At 38.8% G+C, this 20457-nt stretch overlaps 3 protein-coding genes across 4 annotated transcripts in view; all 3 read left to right on the top strand.

Moving 5' to 3' along the window:
• LOC134812553 (uncharacterized) overlaps window positions 1-3338 on the top strand; it is a 52928-nt gene extending 49590 nt beyond the window's left edge. Inside the window, exons 9-14 of the mRNA XM_063820035.1 lie at window positions 96-176; window positions 1383-1444; window positions 1673-1798; window positions 1992-2200; window positions 2596-2722; window positions 2950-3338. Of these exons, the coding sequence (XP_063676105.1) occupies window positions 96-176; window positions 1383-1444; window positions 1673-1798; window positions 1992-2200; window positions 2596-2722; window positions 2950-3111 (767 nt within the window). The 3' untranslated portion in view covers window positions 3112-3338. The remainder of the gene's footprint in view (window positions 1-95; window positions 177-1382; window positions 1445-1672; window positions 1799-1991; window positions 2201-2595; window positions 2723-2949) is intronic.
• LOC134813607 (cysteine and histidine-rich domain-containing protein 1-like) lies at window positions 726-19719 on the top strand. 2 transcript variants are annotated; one of them, XM_063821470.1, is made up of 9 exons: window positions 726-758; window positions 13818-13906; window positions 16264-16370; window positions 17307-17511; window positions 17709-17837; window positions 18044-18156; window positions 18815-18925; window positions 19214-19327; window positions 19494-19719. In XM_063821470.1, the coding sequence occupies exons 2-9, from the start codon at window positions 13831-13833 to the stop codon at window positions 19545-19547; spliced, it is 909 nt and encodes a 302-aa protein (XP_063677540.1). In that variant the 5' UTR covers window positions 726-758; window positions 13818-13830; the 3' UTR covers window positions 19548-19719. The 2 variants fall into 2 exon arrangements, with proteins under 2 accessions (XP_063677540.1, XP_063677541.1); XM_063821471.1 differs by lacking the exon at window positions 726-758 and having other exon boundaries at window positions 13813-13906.
• On the top strand, window positions 12033-13495 carry LOC134812600 (uncharacterized). Its single transcript, XM_063820087.1, has one exon. The coding sequence runs from the start codon at window positions 12038-12040 to the stop codon at window positions 12869-12871; it is 834 nt and encodes a 277-aa protein (XP_063676157.1). The 5' UTR covers window positions 12033-12037; the 3' UTR covers window positions 12872-13495.
• Window positions 19720-20457: the final 738 nt, after the last annotated feature.

The raw sequence follows: 20457 nt of genomic DNA, 5'->3' as shown, positions 1-20457 counted from the left end.
TATAAATTCTCAAAGACTTTTGTTACACCATTTACTTATTGCTGTGATGTCTATGTATTTAGTATTTTCATTCAACTAATAATCTTTCACATCAGAACCAATGAAAGTTCAGAAAAAGAAGAAGAAGAAAAATAAAGATCCCTCAGACATCCTACGTATCAAAGACTATTTACAAGGTTTTTAACTTTAACATTAAGGGCTACTGCTATTATATAATCAGCATTAATTTATTACGCTGCTTTATTCTTCGCAACTTTTGCTTTAATCAATGAATAAATGTTTTTGTGATCTGTTAAGCACATCTAGTCGAAATTTGAATATATTTTCAATACGACGCTGGCTAGCCGCCACCTTTATAAGTGAAATGAACGAGACTATCTCATCATTTAAATGATCGAAATCGTTAATGGTGATATATTTGTTGATGGAGTGTTTTACATTTGATATCATCTTTATATAAGTAACACAGTTGGTTCGAGACGGTTACTTAGCTGAACTCAAGTACTCAAGTAATATGTATTGTCCCAGGCAAACCTTATCATTCTCCTGGTGGCTGAGACGTTAACCTATATCATATAATGATTCAAAGGATAATATCCGACCTAGTAGAGACTTGTTAGGACAAGTGAAACTACTGATTAGGAGGAAACGCGAGCTTTCTTTGTGCTACACTTTCATCAGGCTCAAATTATGTGTTATATAGTTAGTGCTGAAATTACTAAAACTTTCAACACTACTATATAACAAATAATTTGAGCCTGATGAAAGTGTAGCACACTGAAAGGTCGCGTTTCATCCAAATCATTAGTTTCACTTGTCCTACCTAGTCTCTACTACCGGATGTTATCCTTTGAATCATTATCTTTTCATGAGAGTTGAGAGTGATAAACAGCGTACCTCTCCAGGATCTACTATATCATATATTTCGAGACAAAGTTAAAAATACAGGTGATATTGAAATTGGTTTGTCTTCCCTTGCAAAATTTTGATTTATGACCAGCAACTTTCACATTAACACTCATAACAGCGACGAAGTGTTTTACGTTGTACCTAAGCTGAAAGTATACTCGTAAATTTCTAGCAAGTTAACGATCATACTTTCAGCTGTGGTAAAGATTTAGTAATTTGTGATCGCTCACCTAACTCTGAAAGTTTCAGTCGATATGACGACAATAACGAAAGGGAAACAAACTAATTTCAATATCAAAATATGTATGATAAATAATCCTTTTATTTTGAATAGTGAAGAATTGAATGTTAGTGTCAGTCTTTATTGAATCAAGCTAGCTAAGCGCTGACGCGTCGATATTTAAGAAATTAAACAACATTACATTTTTGATTAAATACCTCATGTCTTGTAATAATATGACTGATTTGCCAAGGTTTACCTTCTGATGGTATCCCACCTGAAGCTGTACGTGAGGACGGACGATTCGAATGCAAGGTAACATCTAGAGCACTTGCTCCTTATATTCAGTATGCTTCAATTCATACTGATACCAATATATAACCCCAAACATGTGGCGTCTTAGAAACCCTTTATACTGGCTTACTTGATTTACTATATCTTTTAAAGTTACTGATCCGGAATATATTTCAATATACAACATTGTCATCAGCCTGAAAATATACGTAAATAAAACTTTTAAAGTTGTTAAATTAACAACTTCAGTTGTGCTCGGTGGTGGTACAAAAACAACACTCGTTCATCCAACACAGTCAGAGTAGAAAGCACCGTAACAAGACCAATATCGCGGCTGAAACTTCCGCTGGAGCCACGGGGCCAAAGAACAATACCGTTAGTATCCTCTAGTTCTTATAATTGGGAGAAGTTGTAGTACAAGGTTTCCGTTGATTATGCTATATACGACCATGCTTTGCCACAAAACTATCGTGACAGTAACTGTCACGTGATAGTTTTGTGAGAATTGATGGTATAAATTCAAATAAGATTAATTGTAACAATTTTGACAATGATCATCCCATTCCAGGAGGTGTTCTGCTGCAAGATGTGTGACGTGTCGTGCCCTACCGGGGCGGACACACTGGCACACCTCTCCTCAAAGGAGCATACCCAGGGACCTGCACTAAAGGTAGCCAAGAGGGACAAAAAGGAGACTGAAGGAGATGAGGAGAATGATGATAGGGAGGAGCTGGATGCTTCAGAAATTACAAACAAGTTCTTCTGTGATGTTTGCAGGTTAGTTGTGAGGCGGGATCTCTGTGTCCAGCAAATTTAGTATTCTGATATTCTGTGAGTATTTAATCACTTGGGGGATATTATAGTCGATATTTTGGGTAACTTGTTGTTAAAAGGATTGTCTGTTGCATCTTCTTACTTCTTATTGATTTTGGAAGATAGTTTGTCTCGATAGTAGGGAAGTTGTTAATTATACCCAATATAACATCCCTTCACGAAACATTTTATTGAATATTGATCCATGGAAATATCATTTAGATTGGTCAACACTGAAAGATGATTGGTTGATCACAGTCTATAAAATGTGGTTCACCTCGCCACCAGTACCCACATCTATTAAATACTGTATTTCCTACAATCAAAAGGAAAGGTATTAATCCGACTTCTCCCCTAAGTGTGGACTGTAGAACTGAGTCCTCCTTCAACCTGCACATGAAGGGTGTAAAGCACATGAAGAAACTTACAGCTCTAACGGACGAGGCTGACACCGTGATGGGTAATGTGGATTGTGGCAACAGTGGGGTAAGTTTCTTAAATGGAGCTTCCTTTTTATAAATAGTTCACAAAAGTACTTGTTTCCGTCCAGATCCGTCCATCTTCAATGCTTGGAATAAACACGGGAAGGTCATAATATGACTTGGTCGGGTTCTATCCAATCTCAATCTCACTGTATTATTTGACAACACAACTAAAATTAGTTAAGTTAAGGAACTCAAGACCAGATAATTCACCTCAATCTACTCCGTCAGGTAAGAAAGAACCTGTCCTGTCCCAAATGTCAAGTGCACTGTAAGAGCATAACAAACTACGAGCAGCATTGTGCTAGCTTCGAGCATCTGAAGAAGATGTCACTAGTCACATTCCCAACTCATTACCAGGGTTACAATACTGACAGAGGCCTTGCCAAGTAGCTGGTAACATGGGAATAAGGGATGACACTGATAAGCAAGCTATTAAAAATCCACCCATGCTGTATTATGTTTTAACTTTAAGAGTTTAAGTTAAAGAACTTATCTTCACTATTTACTTTTAGCTTGGCTTGGGTCCTGGATCTTTTAAAGATTTAAGATTTAGACGCATAAATCAATGTTAATTGAAATAAATTAGTGCCAAGAGTCGACAACTGAATTTGTTCCTGTTAAAAATATTATTATTCTGGTGAAACTGGATCGATCCTTGGTGGGCCAACAAAAGTCAGTACCCATACGTTGGGTCTTATACCTCGGCCGTGTTTTATATTTGAGAGTTGTTGCTTTGCAGATGGCATACTGTACCTACTTGTTCGAGGCCTTAGTCGCCAAAATTTTAAAATTCGAATATTTTAAGACCACGCCCATTCAATATTAAAACACCTTTATTGTTCACTCTGAACATGCTGGACGCCTAATTTTTTCAGAGACGATAGATTATCAAAGTATTAAACATTAAACAAATTAGAAATGACGAAGTTATCAAACATTTTGTGTATCTCGTTACCAAAATTGATTGGGTGATTATGTGACACGACACCTTAATTTGGCAGCCTTAACGATTCCCATAATGTTTAACGGGGTGGTTAACGGGGTCACCTTATCACGTGATTAGGTAAGCCGATCACCTGATGACACGTAATGAATAAACTCGTTATGCTTCGTATCTCGGTCATCTGAGAAGCTACATCTCTAATTTGAAAAAATGAACGCGAATATTTTTCGAGTTGACAAATTCCTCGAACCAGTGGTGGTAAGTTAAGTCATACCAGAGTCCAGAAAGAATTATTTTAATTGGGCACTCAGTGACTGAGCTATAAAGGCCAACGTATGGGTACTGACTTTTGGCCCACCCTGTATTTATCTATTATGCTCGCTGAGATTTTATAAAAAAGAAAACACTGTAAATATTTTGAATATCATTTCGATTTGAATCATTATGCCAATTTCCCAGTTTTTTACTTCAACTTCTTGTGACATAAATATTGAAGGTTATGTTGAATTCTCCGTTGATCATACAAAATTTCACGATGACAATATTGATTTTTGTACGTTTAGGTCGAAATGGCACTGACAAATGATTCACGTGGCCGAGGAAATTCGAGAGGCGGACGTAGACAAAGTAGGGGTAAATACGAACAGAGGAACTATTTCCCTCCAAGTGCTTTGATGACTGACATTCACCATCTCCAATACCATCAGAGAGACCCCAACGCTCTGAGTATTCTAAAAACTTACCCTACTCACACTCTTCCTGTAAGACCAATGCCACAACCGAGGGGACCAAAAACCAAGAATTCGGAGAGGAAGAACAATGCTCAGTCACAGAATAATTTTAAACAGGCTAAGCTAAAAAATGATGAAAATGAAACAACTCAGAATAATGTATCTGAAAAAAAGAAGGATGATTCAGGCGAAATTCAGTTGCAGTCATTACTTGAAACACTAAGTTTAACTGTCAGTGACAAAGGCTCCACGCAAGAAAAACAATCAACCTTAAAACAGTTAGGTGTGGATAAAAGAGTGGTATCCATAGAATGGAAGTGTCTTCTGGAAACAGAGGCACATATTAGGTGCGATGGGTGCGGGATCGCACAATTTACCGTTTTCCGCACATTTCCGCATAATTTATTGTTTTCCGCACACTTCCGCACATTTTGTAATTTTCTGCATATTTCCGCATAATCTAGCATTTTTCCGCGTAATTTCGCATAATTTTGAAATTTTCGCGTTAAGATTTTCGAGTGTAAAAACCAAAATATGTTAAAAGTCGGGCCCTTTTAGGATCGTGACTCAGGCCCTTTTAGGACCGTGACTCAGGCCCTTTTAGGACCGTGACTCAGGCCCTTTCGGGACCTTGACCCAGGCCCTTTTGGAACTCATACCTAGGCCACGTGACCCAGTTACCACGTGACCCAGGCCCTTTCGGGACCCTGACCCAGGCCCTTTTGGAACTCATACCTAGGCCACGTGACCCAGTTACCACGTGACCCAGGCCCTTTCGGGACCCTGACCCAGGCCCTTTCGGGACCCTGACCCAGGCCCTTTCGGGACCCTGACCCAGGCCCTTTTGGAACCCATGCCTAGGCCACGTGACCCGGTTACCACGTGACCCAGGCCCTTTCGGGACCATGACCCAGGCCCTTTCGGGACCGTTACCCAGGCCCTTTCGGGACCGTGACCCAGGCCCTTTCGGGACCGTGACCCAGGCCGTTATGGAACCCTCGTCGTTACCGTACTTCGATCATACCTGCAGACCTTTTTATCGGGTAATGAGTTCTATTCGTTGTAGCGTTGGCTTTATAGTGGGCTTAATGGATCTTGGATCAAATGGTTTACAAGTACTGACGATCAATGCCAACAAGCGTGTCACATATTTGCGATCACGCATGGGATCTGATCGACTCTATCAAGAGGCGTCTTCAAATAACTGTCTCCTGATCTCTACCAGATCAAGTCACTGTTCTCAGATAACTGAATCTCAATATAGGTTCAATCATGGACTTAGTAAAGAACTACACCCTCAGTAACACATAAACAGACCTATTTTTGATAAGAGCGGCGGTTATACGTTTAGAATTTCCAAAGTCCTTCAGAAAATACAAAAGAAAACCGCACAATTCCCGCACAAATTTCGAAAAAATCGTCGCACATTTGCCGCATAATTGATAAAAATTTACCGCACCTTACCGCACATTTTACCTTTATAGTCGGGTGCGGTACCGCATAATTTCGATTTTTTCACCGCTGGAGACTGGAAACCATTGACCTGTCATCCTGTCGCCGCACCAACCCTGGTCTCTTCGAGGATTTATTTCAGGTCCTCCAAAAACATGATGTGCTCCAAAAACATCCTCGAATTAACTAATGGGGACACGACATGAATACAGCAGCTTCGCAAAAAAATCAGCTAAACCAGTTGACCAAACTGTAAGGAAGTTGTTTTTTCCCCAATTTTAATAATGTTTATAGTAAGCATAGTTTTTAATTTTACTTTCTACTTTTTTATTTAATTTCCTTAACAATTTTACATTTCATAAAACAACAGTGTAATGTTATAATTAAATTTCAATACATTTTCAACGACGTGCATAATATATGTACCAGGTTTTTGTACCCGTTTTTTATACGGTTTTTATTTTTTGTTCATTTCAAAAAATAAGCATAAGAATACTTGGATTTGATGTTTCCTTGACCGGATCTCTGTATTTTTTCCCGTTATTTAATTTTTGGCATTGTTTTTTATTTCGTTGAGACCGGTCAAGAGACAATTTTACTATTTTAGAAAAATATATACAATTACATTGCGTCCTAATTTATAACATGCAACAAATTATTATTTGTATCGGTTTTATCATTGTTTTTATCGTTGCTTCTTGCCAATGCAAATAAAATTGTCACATTGTCGACCTCCTTTGCTGTTCATGCTTTTAAAATTTAAAATCATTATGACAATGATGATACATCTATTACAGGTTAAAATGACACCTTTGGATAGCTGAAAACTCTCACTTCCACATCTCTGACTGCTCCTTAAAACGATGTATATTGAGACTTAATAGAAGTATGCCTAAAAGAGCGCAACCGTCTGCCTCTTATGGTGGAGCGGTGAGTGGCAGTGGGCATCAAAGTGAAAGATCAGCCACTAATTCCAATCATTCACACTTGCAGCACCGTGTAAGAAATCGTAGGCCTAGGGGCCAAGAAGGAGGAAATGCAAGAGGAAGGGGACGAAACTACCGAAGAAATAGCGAGAGGCAACCAGGGCGAGTCGAAGCAACGACGATTTTCAGTCCAAGAAATTATTACTCTGTGGGCGATATGAATAGGACTCATCCTCAGAAAACATTCCCTCCAGACGCCCATTCAACAGTGCATCCTCCATTTCCAATACCTTACGGGATACCGCCTTGGCATCAATACTTAGGCCCGAACATAGGTTATCATGAACATTTTTACAATGATCAGTTCAAAGGTGTCCCTTTGAATCATTCAAAAGCTGCACAAGTTTCTGAGGAGAACTGCAAATCTGGAGCTAGTGATTTTGGAAAAAATAAGTTGGACGATAAAACGTCCAGTAAATCTCAGCCTGGACAGATACAAGCTGAGTACATCCAGGATTTGGTCGAAACCCGATCATCATTTGAAAAATTTAGTATAACTGTAAATTCAAGTGTCAAAAGCCCCATGCAAGTTTCAAGAAAAGACGAAACATCAGTGGATGAAAATAATGTCTCGAATTTGAAGGATGGTTCGTCATCAATTAAGGGATCACACGATAAAAGGAGTGTCTACAAGGATGATCAGATGAGGCCTCCTGTAAAGGTTGGTAAAACATTAACATTGATAAACCAATCAGCAGCCAAAGATGCTGTAGTTCCGATGAACTTTGGTATTGAACTTCTGGACTCAGTCACTCATAACAACATAGAACTGGTAGCAAATCAGGGAGCAAAGATTCGGGCAAACTCGGCCATCCTGTCACTGAACAGTCCTGTGATACATCACATGACCACAACACTAGAGCTACTCACGATAGATATGGAGGAGTTTAGTGAACAATCAGTTAGGTATTTTGTTGAAGCTGCATACACGGGCAAGTTTCCAACAATACCTAGGGAAGTGTTTAGGGACCTTAACAAGGTCGCTCACGCTTTCAAAGTGAGCTGGTTACAAATCAGCTGCTTCCAAATGTTTTCTGAGTTTACCGATGGAATACCTGACATTTTGCCCCCTTACCAGGACTTGTTATTTGTGTTTGAGGAGGCAGCTTACGTTTTGTCCTAACTAAGAAAGCGTGATTTTTTGGATGTGGCAATCGGAAAGGTAGCAACCAGTGACAGCAAGCAGATGTTTATTGGGAAGTATTTAAAGGATATTGGGGCACTATCTGACTATCACCTTGACATGGTTATAGAAATAGCAGGAGCTGAAGTAGATCTGATTGTTCAGCCTTTGAAAGAACACTTACTTTCAAAGCAGTTGAGTATTTTAAAAGATCAATTTGTAGAACAGAAAGAGGTGGAAGAAACAGCGATATCAGAAGAATGCAAATATCTGCTAGAAAACTGTGACCTCTCATCCTGCCGCAGCTATAGCCCTGACCTCTTTGAGGAACTGTTTGATATACTGGAGAAACTTGCAGAGTCAAAGGAGGACATGAAGTGGGTGCTACAACTTCACAGGAAACCAACAAACATTCCTGATGTTCCAACCCGCCCGGCAGCTCCTAATCCTGGAAAGAAAGGTATATGGCCGTTCTGGAAAAATTCGGATAATCCAGATGGCCTGGGGTAGGGGAGATGACTGCAATCGAGATTAAAGTTTGAGACAAATTTAATTTTAATGTGCGTTGTAAGCAAAGTTTTCTAAGTTACATTTCCAATTTCGATTTTATCCAGTTGATAATTTTGTGACAATGAAAAGTACTTACAATAGGGGAGCCATGTATTTTCTGACAGTGACGGATGACTAAAATTTAATCCTCAAATCAGTGACACGTGTCAAAACAAATATGATTCACCGCCCCACTTTTTAATCCAAGTTTAATTTTTTGATGTTTGATGCTTTGATTAAATCATTTTTTGCTGCCCCCTTTGTTGGTTTTTTATACAGATTTTGTAGTTAAAATTGTTATAACCTGTTTTTACCGGCGAAACTGCAAGCATAATGCTGACAGTGACAGCACTATACTATGCATTATGCAATCATTATGCTGACAGAGTCGAGAATATTTGATCTAATTCACTAATTGCTATACTTTGTCTTTATCGCTTTGTCGTAAGATGAATCACAATCTATCTGTATAATATAAGATTATCTCAGGATGTCCCCACCTAATTTAAGCTGGACCCGTGGACATCACCTTTAAAATTACAGAAAGTTTACAAAATATTAGGCATTGAGATTGATTTTTCAAAATATATATTGTATTTAATACCACACTATTACAATTGATATTGAATATCAATTATTGCAGGTCAAAATGTCACCATAGCTGAAACTATCTGCGTGGGCCGTGAGATTATGTCTGAGAAAGAGCAACCGCCGGCCACTAGCGATGGAAGTGACCGAGAAAGTCATCGTGGAAATGAAGTATTCTGCACTAATTCCAATCGTTCTCGACCTCGTTCGAGAACTCCAAGAGGCCAAAGACGAAGAAATGCAAGAGGGGGACGTGGTCGATACAAGGGAAGAAATGGCCCCTGGCGACCTGAGATAGTCGAACCAAGAAACGATTTGCATTTTCCTCCTGGGCAAAATGGTCACCATCTATATTTTCACAGTGATCTAAGCAATCCGATGATACCTTTTCCAACACACAGCCTTCCTCAGAGACCCCCTCTTATACCTCCCCCTATGTTGTATGGAATACCACCTTTGAATACAATCATTGGACCAAGTCCAGCTCAATCAGGAGATGGGAACCAAGTACAGAATCAGGCTGGACAAAGCCACACAAGAAAGAGACCGGAAAACGAACAGGCCAATACGTCTCATGTACCCAATACGACAGCTAAGATTGCACAGATAAAGAATGCTCATAAAAACAGGGACGTTAATTCTCCATCACAGACTGATGAAAATTCTCAGCCACTGAACAATAAGAATTTACAGAACAAGAAAAAAGATCCATCACAGATATCTACGAAAGATCACGTTCGATCAGAATCTAAAAAGAAATCAACTCTCAAAAATGAAATATGCGAAACACAGTCATCTCTTGAAAACTTACAAATAAGTAACACGGACCCCTTACAAGATTTCAGATCAGTTGAAGTATCTGATGATAAAAGGAGTGTTTTTAAGGATGATGAGCTGAGGCCCCCTGTAAAAAGTCGGTAAAACACTAACATTGATAAACTCAGCAGCCAAAGATGCTGTAGTTCCGATGAACTTTGGTATTGAACTTCTGGACTCAGTCACTCATAACAACATAGAACTGGTAGCAAATCAGGGAGCAAAGATTCGGGCAAACTCTGCCATCCTGTCATTGAACAGTCCTGTGATACATCACATGACCACAACACTAGAGCTACTCACGATAGATATGGAGGAGTTTAGTGAACAATCAGTTAGGTATTTTGTTGAAGCTGCATACACGGGCAAGTTGCCAGTAGTATCTGGAGAGATGTTTAGGGACCTCAACAAGATTGCTCACGCGTTCAAAGTGACGTGGTTACAAATCAGCTGCTTCCAAATGTTTTCTGAGTTTACCGACGGAATACCTGACATTTTGCCGCCTTACCAGGACTTATTATTTGTGTTTGAGGAGGCAGCCTACGTTTTATCAAAACTTAAGGAGCGTAATTTTTTGGAAGTTGCACTAGGAAAGATAGCAACCAGCAACAGTAAGCAGATGTTTATTGGGAAGTATTTAGCTGGTATTGAGACACTATCTGACTATCACCTTGATATGGTTGTTGAACTTGCTGGAGATGAAGTAGATCTGATACTTTTACCTTTAAGAGAACAATTTGTAAAGCAATTGGGGGTGGACAAAACAGTGATATCAAACGAGTGCAAATATCTGCTAGAACACTGTCAGCTCTCACTTTGCAGCCGTTACAGCCCTGATCTCTTTCAGCAACTATTTGATTTTCTGGAGAAGTTAGCGGAAGAGTCGACAGAGGATATGAAATGGGTGCTGCAGCTTCACAGGAAATCAGCCTGCAAATTTGAAGTGGCGCAATGCGCCCCAGCTGTTTTAGATGAAAACTCTAACAAAAATGAAGAAGATGATCTCGAAAAAACGACAGACAGTCCGAAACCAAAGAATTCTTGTAAGACTCAGTAATTTATAAAAAAAAGGCCAAGACTGATATGGAAGAGTTTAGCGGACAATTTGTATTTCTTATTATTTGAACTAAGCTTCCATTCACGGGATAGCTAGTTACCTGGCAACGCCCGCTCATGATGCTTCTCCAAGCTCACACGAGTGTATGCGAGAAGGAAGATATTCTTGCATTTCTGCACGAGGAGCCCATCACAGCTACCATTCATTTTTGTTAGAAATAGAAATAAACTTATAAAACGAGTGAGCGATCTAAAACAAGATAGCTCAGAAAAATCCCCGAATTCCTGGAAAGGAAGGGATTTTGTTAAAAGGTGTTTTGGAAAACATTTGATGACGTTTATCACAAACATAATTGAATTACAGTAATTCTATTTTTTCGATTAAATCATGTTGATAATTTTGTATTTGTACAAACTAATTTGGTATGAAGTGACAGTTTCAGGGGTCGTTCACATATTACGTACTAGTAACTGAGGGAAGTGAATGGGGTTGCTAGATAATTATGCCGGCCAAAAAGTGATTACGTAATATGTGACCGACCCCTTATCCGTAATTTTTAAATATCAAGTTTTACCGTACATGTGAACCCATTTTTGTCGAGTTTTTATTGGTTTATTTCAATTAATAAACAAGTAGAATTTATATATCCTTGACTTTCGTCTGTAGCATCTTCATCTTTAAATTTTCTGAGTTCTGAGGTATTGTAAAAACTTTATTGGAAGTTTTTGGGTTAAAGATTTTAGTAGTTCCTTTCAAACTGATTCTTGTTAGAAACCATAGAGTCATGAAAATGATGTTTAGTCAAAGAACCTAAACACCACGCTTTATTGTAACATTGAGACCAGTCAAGAAACAATTGTATCATACTTCCTCTATTTAATTGCGTTTAATTGTATAAAATATCATTTATAACGTAGTAACTTTTATGTATTTGTACCATTTGTATAGCTTGTGTACTTTTTGGACAGAACCGATTCCGTTATTTTCATGATAGTCACAATACATCGTATCAATCAAGGATGGCTTGTTCTCCCAAGTTCTATATCATGACTCACATAACATTATCTCAGGATGGCCCCACCCAAACTAGATCCCTGGACATCACCTTCAGAATGGCAGAAAGTGTACTCCCTCCTCTACTCCCCAGACGAGCCCTCCAAAAGAGAGGGTCTCTCCTTCGTGAGCATGTGGTCAGCCAGATCACAACGACTCCCTCTCTCCGTGGAGTGTACCGGGGAACTGGTAGCAGCCTCTCTTGAATCTGGAGACAAGACCGCTCAGATATCTGTGTACAGTCTCGCTATCATCAGGTTCGTTAACGGAAACATAGACCGAGCCCAAGGTGGGGTGTTCGCAAGATCTGTAGCCAGCGTGGCTGCGGGGATCGGGATACCAGACTGGATCATAGATATCCGACACGAGGGCACCCACAAGTCCTTACCGTGTCGGGAGAGGCTGAGAATGGCTGCTCAGTATGCACTCTACTGGTTGGAGGAGAAGTACTGGAAACCTCAGAACCAGTGTCTGGAGAACGCAGAACGCAAGGTACAGGAGTGTTTGGTCGGCTACATGGAGCTCCAGAAGAGACTTGAAGGTATGAAGAGAGCAGGGAAGAAGACTAATAAAACTGAAATTACACTTCTTGTGGAACAGATCTCGTCATTGTCCCAGTATGAACTGAGTTTACTACCTGTTCGGCTTGTAAAGTGTCTTGAAGACACTTCATTCTCGTTCTCGACATGGAAACCCTTGCTGGTTCAACTTGACAAGAACAAGCCAAATGTTGTGGCTCACATTATCTACGTGCTATGTGAAAATTATGCAATTAACTTTCAGCATCGTCTTAAAATTACCAAGTTTGTTGAGAGTATTATCTCTGAGATCTGTTTGGAGATCCCAGTATAAATCAGCACAGCTTGTATGTTGATGTTTTGCTGAAAAATCAGAACGACGAAAATACATGGTGGTTATCGAACGTTATTCTTCACCACTGCGGTGATCACGTGACGGGCAAGTATGCTAAACTGCGCAACCTGCTTGAAATTCGTTTTCTACCGAAATCCAGTGCTCCGTTCGATCACGATAACATTTCTAAGCAAGTTGAGAACCTTAAAAATGTATTGAAGCAGCTTGAGAAACAGTCTCCAATTAGTGGGGCAGATAATATGGGATCTAGATTTGTGACGTGTGATAGCGTTTCTTGGGAGTGTTTACCTATTGGATGTATTCCAGAGAGTATAACCCCTTCTTTGGACTTTGAGAGTGTAGCCCCAATTTTGGACTCCTATCAGCTTCAAAATGAAGTTATTACCAATCTTAGTTCTAAAACTCAGCCAGAAGATGATTACGAAATGGAAATTGATCAAGTTAAAAATCTCCATTGTTCAAGATACATAACTAAAGATCAATTAACTCACATCGCGTGTTCGGTTCGGATTTTAGATGATTTGGATTAATACAATTATTATGAAGTTCAAACTTTGTGTTTTAAAATTTGTAATTTATTGAATATCTTAATCTTATGAATTACCATCGTGTTTTATTCTACTTGTTAGCCTTTCATTTTCTGTCAAGAGTGTGCCTAAATTTGATTTATGCTCACACTTTACAGATGCACATTAAAGTTTTCACCCAATTAAGCTGACTCAGCTCTAAAAATGTACAAGTTAACAACATAGGTAAACTCGATTAAAGACCAGTGCACAGTTTTCTTGCAACTTGAATTATCCAGTCTATTTACTTGACTTAATTAGTTAATTACGGCTCCGAGCCACTGGTTTAATGTTATATTTTTAGCTAGAAGATAGAAAATGACAGCTGACAGCCACTGGTTTAATGTTATATTTTTAGCTAGAAGATAGAAAATGACAGCGGACGACGAGGTGCTCTGCTATAACAAGGGGTGTGGTAAAGGCTTCAACCCTCAAGAAAATGCGGAGGGTGAGACGATTGAATCTTGTTATTTTGTACCACTATATACGGCATTATTTTCGGCCTTAATAAATAGTTAGAAAACTGTCTGAGTTACTCAGCTGATGTTTACCAGGATTTAGTAATATCGTGAATTCAACCTTTTATCTTCCTAATTCTACAGAAATCCTTGAATTTGTTATAACTATACATGAATTGTTTCCTCTGAAATACTATGAAATAAATTTGTAGTGTTGCCTTGTTTCATAGTATACATACTGTTTTTAAAGTCTCATATAATATTAAAAATAATTACTGGACTTAATGAAAATAATAACCAAATGCATGCACATGTATTCAAACCAGTAGTCCCTTATGTGTACCCTCTATTTAAGCTGCATAAATTAAGTCCACAACAGATTGAGGGGAAAATAGTTCCCCCTACCAGGCTTGTCCATGCCACTAAGGAGGGCCCTCTTTACAGGCTAGAAAAGTGGGTTAGCCCATACCTAACAGATATAAGTAGGATTTATTGCCAACAGGAGTTTCTCCTGGATACACCAGACCTTCTCAGTAACATAAAAAACCTTAATGAATCGGCAGACATGTCAAAATATAGCACCATCAACTTGTTTACTTTAGACGTGATCAGTCTGTATCCAAGCATAAAACCTGAAATAGCTATGTCTGCATTGGAACATGCCCTGAACGGTAGTACTATGATTGATAAACGAAAGGCTATTCTGAAAACATTCACGGAGATTATCTTCACAAACTCCTTTGTCACTTTTCAAGAAAATGTGTACACAGGCAAAAAGGGTATCCCAACTGGAAATTGTATTTCGCGTCAAGTCGCTGATATCATGCTTCATTGGGTGCTATTCATCAACATCTGGCCTGAAATGATACAGCTATGGAGTCTTATTTTATTCTGGCGACGCTTCATCGACGATGTCTTTGGAATTTGGAAGGGCTCCAGGAGGCAATTTGATCTTTTTGTGTCGAAACTAAATGAAGCCGCAAAACGATTTGGAATTCAGTTCGGTGATTGTCAGTTTGGCAAATCAGTTAACTACTTGGATGTAGAACTCTCCCTGGGGGAGAACAACAACATCGACTACAGACTATTTAAGAAAGAGACTGATGCCAGGCTTTACCTTAATACTGATAGTTTCCACCCAAACCACGTCTTTAAATCAGTAGTATTCTCACAGATGATCCGAGTGATCAAGCGAAATTCGCAGGATCACACATGTGTGGAGGACCTGGAGGAACTTAAAGAAGACCTAATGAAAAGTGGACACAAGGAGGGGACCTTAACGGAAACAGAGCCTGAAGCAGTCTTGAGATCAATAGAACACGATTTGTATGAGAGGGAAGATAAGAAGCCAATCACTGACAAAGTTGTCTTTTCAGTGAAATTTTTCAAAGAGGTCACTGAACTTAGGAAGTTGGTACACTCTACTAGTGAGGACATCAAACAATTATGCGGAGACGTACAGATATTGTTTGCACTACGTAAACAGCCATCTATAGGCAACACAGTAGTGCGCAATAGAAAACTCAGTTCGTGCTCCGAAACGGATTCTTTCACCGTCAGCCAAAACTGTGGCGGGAGAGGCTGTGCAACCTGTCCCCAACTGTTCAACTCCAACGAAGTTATCACTGTCAATGGTTTGGATTTAACTCTGGATTTCCGGTTGACATGTAAGGACAGCAATATAATTTATGTCGCCCAATGCCAAATTTGTAATAAACTTCCCCAGAGCCTAAAAGACGATACCTATTTCGGCCAAACGGTTTCTCCATTTCATATCAGAATGAATGGACACAGAAACAAGTTTAAAATTGATAATGAATTGTCATTTGAGAAGTCGGCACTTTCCATGCATTGTTTTCTAGCGCATAAATCTGATTTCACTATGGGAGTTTTTAAATTAGGTGTAGTAAGAAAAGTCCGACCAACAGCACTTGATAGAGAAGAGAGCATTCTTATTTCAAAATTTAGAACTAATATTTTTGGGTTAAATAGGATTGTAGTTACTCGCTGAATAATCTGTTATGCTCTGTTGTCCATTCTACCTAGCACATTGAGCTCTTTAGTAAAGTTTCAGATTAAAATCTGTTTTAAATTTTCAAGTTGTTAACTTTTAAATTGCTTTCATTAGTCTAACCTAATTTTATTTTTATAGGCTAGTGATGTAAATATACGAAGAATTCACCTATATTTGTGCTGTCTTACTATGTGTCCAAACCAAATTGATTAAAAATAATTACAATATGTAGAAACTCAGCCATGTTTGTGATCCTTGCATCCCCTTTCTGCAGTGACCCCCTCCCAGTGACCCCCTCCCAGTGACCCCCTCCCAGTGACCCCCTCCTTGCAGATGAATGTGTATTCCACTGCGGAGCACCCGTGTTTCATGATGCCTACAAAAGCTGGTCGTGCTGTGAAAAGAAGACAACAGATTTCACAGAGTTCCTCAACATCAAAGTTAGTTCTTTTTTCGTATTTATTATTTGTTATTTGAGTTTAGATAAGATTCTGATTCTTTCATCACGTTTGATTATAAACACGAATCTTGCTGAGAAATCACAGCCGCCTGTGAAGTGTGCATTTGGTTGACATACATATTTAACAAATTATGCATTATGAGCATATTATGAGCATTTTATAAGCATAATGATGATAGTCATTAGTCATTACTCATTGGTCATGATAGGATTGAAAACAAAGGTGTGTTTTGACTTCCCGCACACCATGAATTCTATTGCTTGATATAAAGATGTGGGTTTTGTAAGTATAATTATTAACAATGAACACCGTCACCCTCTACCAAGTTTGCCTCAATGCTTAATGAACCGTTCCATATCCATTATCTTACAATAGATCCACCGCCCCTTGTTTCGTCGATGATTCCAGATATGAATATTGGTGGCCTTATTATAATAACAACACCATCGCCAACGCCAGTTGAGAACTACCACGTTATTCAAACACCGACCATATATATAATATGAATTATTAATGAAGCTCAGTGCACTGCTTCCGTAGCATATCACGTATCAGAATTTGTTAGGGCTCCATAATCAGAAACAAAGAGACTTCGTTCTCTGCAATGCAACAGTTCAAAAGTTCTAAACTTTTCCTAGAAAGTAGCTGATTCGACGATCACGAAAAGATAATCGATCTGCGGTAGCTTCTATTCTTTCGTCTGGCATAAAAGTTCAGATTTCAGCTGATCTGGCTTTAAATTCGGTCCAAACTCCAGGATTTTTCCAGAGTCGGATTTTTAAAATTAAGCGGTAGCTTACCTGAAATAAGCATTTTATAAAGCAAATTTTCCTTATAATTAAGTCTCAGATAATTGTGGACTGAGGCCATTCAATGTAATATTATCTATATCCCTAACTCTAAAACTACAATCAGGGTTGCTGTAAAGGCAAGCACAACAATGTGAAGCCGGAAGAGCCAGCAAAAGAAGATAAGGAAATAACACCGCCACCAGAAGCACCTAAACCACCGGAGAGGGTGGAGCGACCAAGCGAGGAGGAGCCCCTGATTCCTCTACCTAGCAGTGTGTCTGCTTCCCTGAGGAAGTTACTCGACAAGCTTGCTGTTTCTGATAAGATTGGTAACTACTAGTAGAACTATTGAAACCAAGTCTGCTTTACCAATAAATTTAAAAAGTGTAAACTGTAAAGACCAATATTTTATACTAGCGATGTCCATTTTCTCTCTACATCACAATAATATGTTAACTCAACTACTTGCCACCATTGTATGAGTTAAGTTTATGTTTATTTGCTCGTTATCCTGGTTTAATTACAGACGAAGTGGTTACGAAAGAGTCGATCTGTCAAAGGAAGGGATGTGGGAAGGCTAAAGTGGATGTCAGTGACGAAGAAGATTATGAGGGAACATGTGAGCATCATCCCGGGTGCCCCATATTCCACGAGGGTAAGATTCCAATTTAACCTTTATTCGACCGTTATTTGTTGTTGTTTAGTGGTTATCTTTGATTCAGCTTTATTTTACTGGAAGTGAAGTGAAGATTGAATTAAATACTTCTACATCTGGATTAATTGTTGATAGATTCATTCAAATTTTACCATAAATCTAGCTGCTAAGTTATTTGATCTTCACAATATTGGTTCTTTTTGCAGGAATGAAGTATTGGTCTTGTTGCAACAAAAAAACTACGGATTTCAATGATTTTTTGAAACAGAAGGGGTGTACGAAGGGAACTCATCTTTGGGGAGATTCATCACAAAAAAAGGTACAATCTATGTTTTACTCCCCAAAATTATGCATAAGATGACACCTAGCCTCAAAATATCATGGCTATTGGACGGATTCCCATCAAAACCTTATCTTTCTGGCCTTGACAAGTCGCAATATTTCAATGAATGATGGATTATCATTGTTTTCATCGCTTTTATTAAATAAACTCGCATTGACAATTAAATAAAGTAGCTTACGTCCATAACAGGCTCTAATTTGAGCTTGGTGCTGCATTAAAATCTGTGGTCCAGGGTCATGGTGAAAATATGTGGTTCCGGCTCCAGCTCTCTATGACAATTACATCCAAAACAAAATCATGTTCCTGGCCCGAATGAGATAATTGATGCTACATGAATAAGCCTTCTGTCCAAAGTTTTTGTTCGAGATACTAATTTTCGTCACCGTATCATTAGTCCAAAGAGTGGATTCCCGCCAGTTTCATTAGACTGGTCATGGTGGAATTAAGGGAGCTTCGTCATTCACCACCTTTAATCGAGAGATTATTTTTAGTTTATAATAGCAAAATCGGCTAGGTTATGAACAACGTATACATTGAGTATGATCTAATAGTAGTAAGTAGTAAGTGTGGTAAATGCTTTTATGATTAATGTCCCCCCTCAAGGGATGTATTCTGAAAAACTTCATCCCAACAGGCGGTACAATGCCGTTACGACTGGCATCAAACCGGTGACACTGTCAATTTTACTGTGTACGCTAAAAAAGTAAAACCTGAACTGTGCACCGTCAACTGTAACGCTGTTAAAGTAAGTGACGTTTTTAACATGCTTCATAATTGGCTCGTAATTGACCAATTTATCTTGTAGTTAACTTTAAACCGCGCCCTGATCATCGAAATCAGAGTTAGCAATTAGCTGATGGCTCATGATCTATAGTGGAGGCTCAGTTCCCCTTCTCTAACTATAATTGATAAGTCTGATTCGTATTATAAGAGTAGAAGCTAACGGCCGCTGCTTGCATAGACCTCCAATCAAAATGCTAATCGTCAGAACGGACTGAACGCCCTCACGACGCTAACTATCTTATCGTTTCAGTTACAAATGGAAACTCACTTCGGAGATGACCAGGTTTTTACATTCGATAAGGTCCTGGCTGGAATAATAGAACCTGAAAAGAGTAAAATAACGTACTCTGCAACTAAAGTCGAGGTATGGAACTTGTCCTTCTGATGAATCGTATTTTATATTTCAAAATGAGGCTGGCTTTGCTGTCTATTTGAAATTGTTAGATTAGGCACGTTTTTATTCTCAAGGAGCTGAAGTTCTGTGTGAAACTTATTTTTAACCGTCAGAACTGACTGGATCTCATTTTCAGGTGAAAATGCGAAAAGCAGAATTCTTTGCCTGGCCAAGTACTTTCGTTCTCTAGAAGACACCATCTGGTAACTGAATGATATAAAGTTCTAGGTTTTACTACGGACTGTCACACTGTTGCTCCATATTCTCTTAACGGACAGGAAAACGAAAAGGAAATTGAATCTCCTCTCTCTCTCTTTATAAGTGTGTGTCTGTATCTCTTTTGTAAAGCTCTATTTGTTTAACTTCCGCGTTTATGTTGTCAAAATATATCTAATTATGGTTAAATAATAAATATCCAGTTGTGATTATATGATCCAATAATAAAAACATTCCACCTCCATTAAAAATCAAATGGCTCCTGTCAATTACATGCGATGATAAGGGCTTTCTTCCCACTTGGAGACCAGACACCATTTACCACACAAGGAGAGATGATTAAATACCTGGTTGTCGTCCAGCGATTATACTACACAACCACCAATAAACCAACGTGGGTTCTTTTTGCAGGGTTGTATTAAGTGTCACGTTGTTGAATTAATGTGTTACCGATCTCCAGAGCTCACTAAGATTGAGCATGACTTAAAAAGCACTTAGAGTTAAAATACCTCGTACTACAAGTACATATTATATTCTGATGACATACTCATAGCTATCGCTTGGTTCAATATTCAAGGTATTTACTCAAACATCTCCGAGAATTTCGCTATCAGTTCCTCACTCAGTTCCTTAATTGCAAGTTGGTGTGAGTTTAAAGCTGTTCTGTTTACTTTCGTCCAATTAATCCAAAGCTGGGATTAATAAAGAAAGCATATAGAAAAGATCAAAAATGGCAAGTGCCCAGGAAAATATAGCAGCTGCCTCCCTACGATTGTATTAACGATAGTAACCATGGTAACAGTACCCCTCCGCTGGAAGTTACGCAGACAGTGAGCGGCCACCATGGAGGCCGGTGTTAAGGAGGGTGATATTTAAACCATTTA

The sequence above is a fragment of the Bolinopsis microptera genome, chromosome 3, assembly GCF_026151205.1.
Source record: "Bolinopsis microptera isolate Bmic1 chromosome 3, MBARI_Bmic_1.0, whole genome shotgun sequence".
Classification (NCBI taxonomy): domain Eukaryota; kingdom Metazoa; phylum Ctenophora; class Tentaculata; order Lobata; family Bolinopsidae; genus Bolinopsis; species Bolinopsis microptera.
Note: the sequence above shows the minus strand (reverse complement) of the source record. Positions and strands in the feature narration are given on the sequence as shown.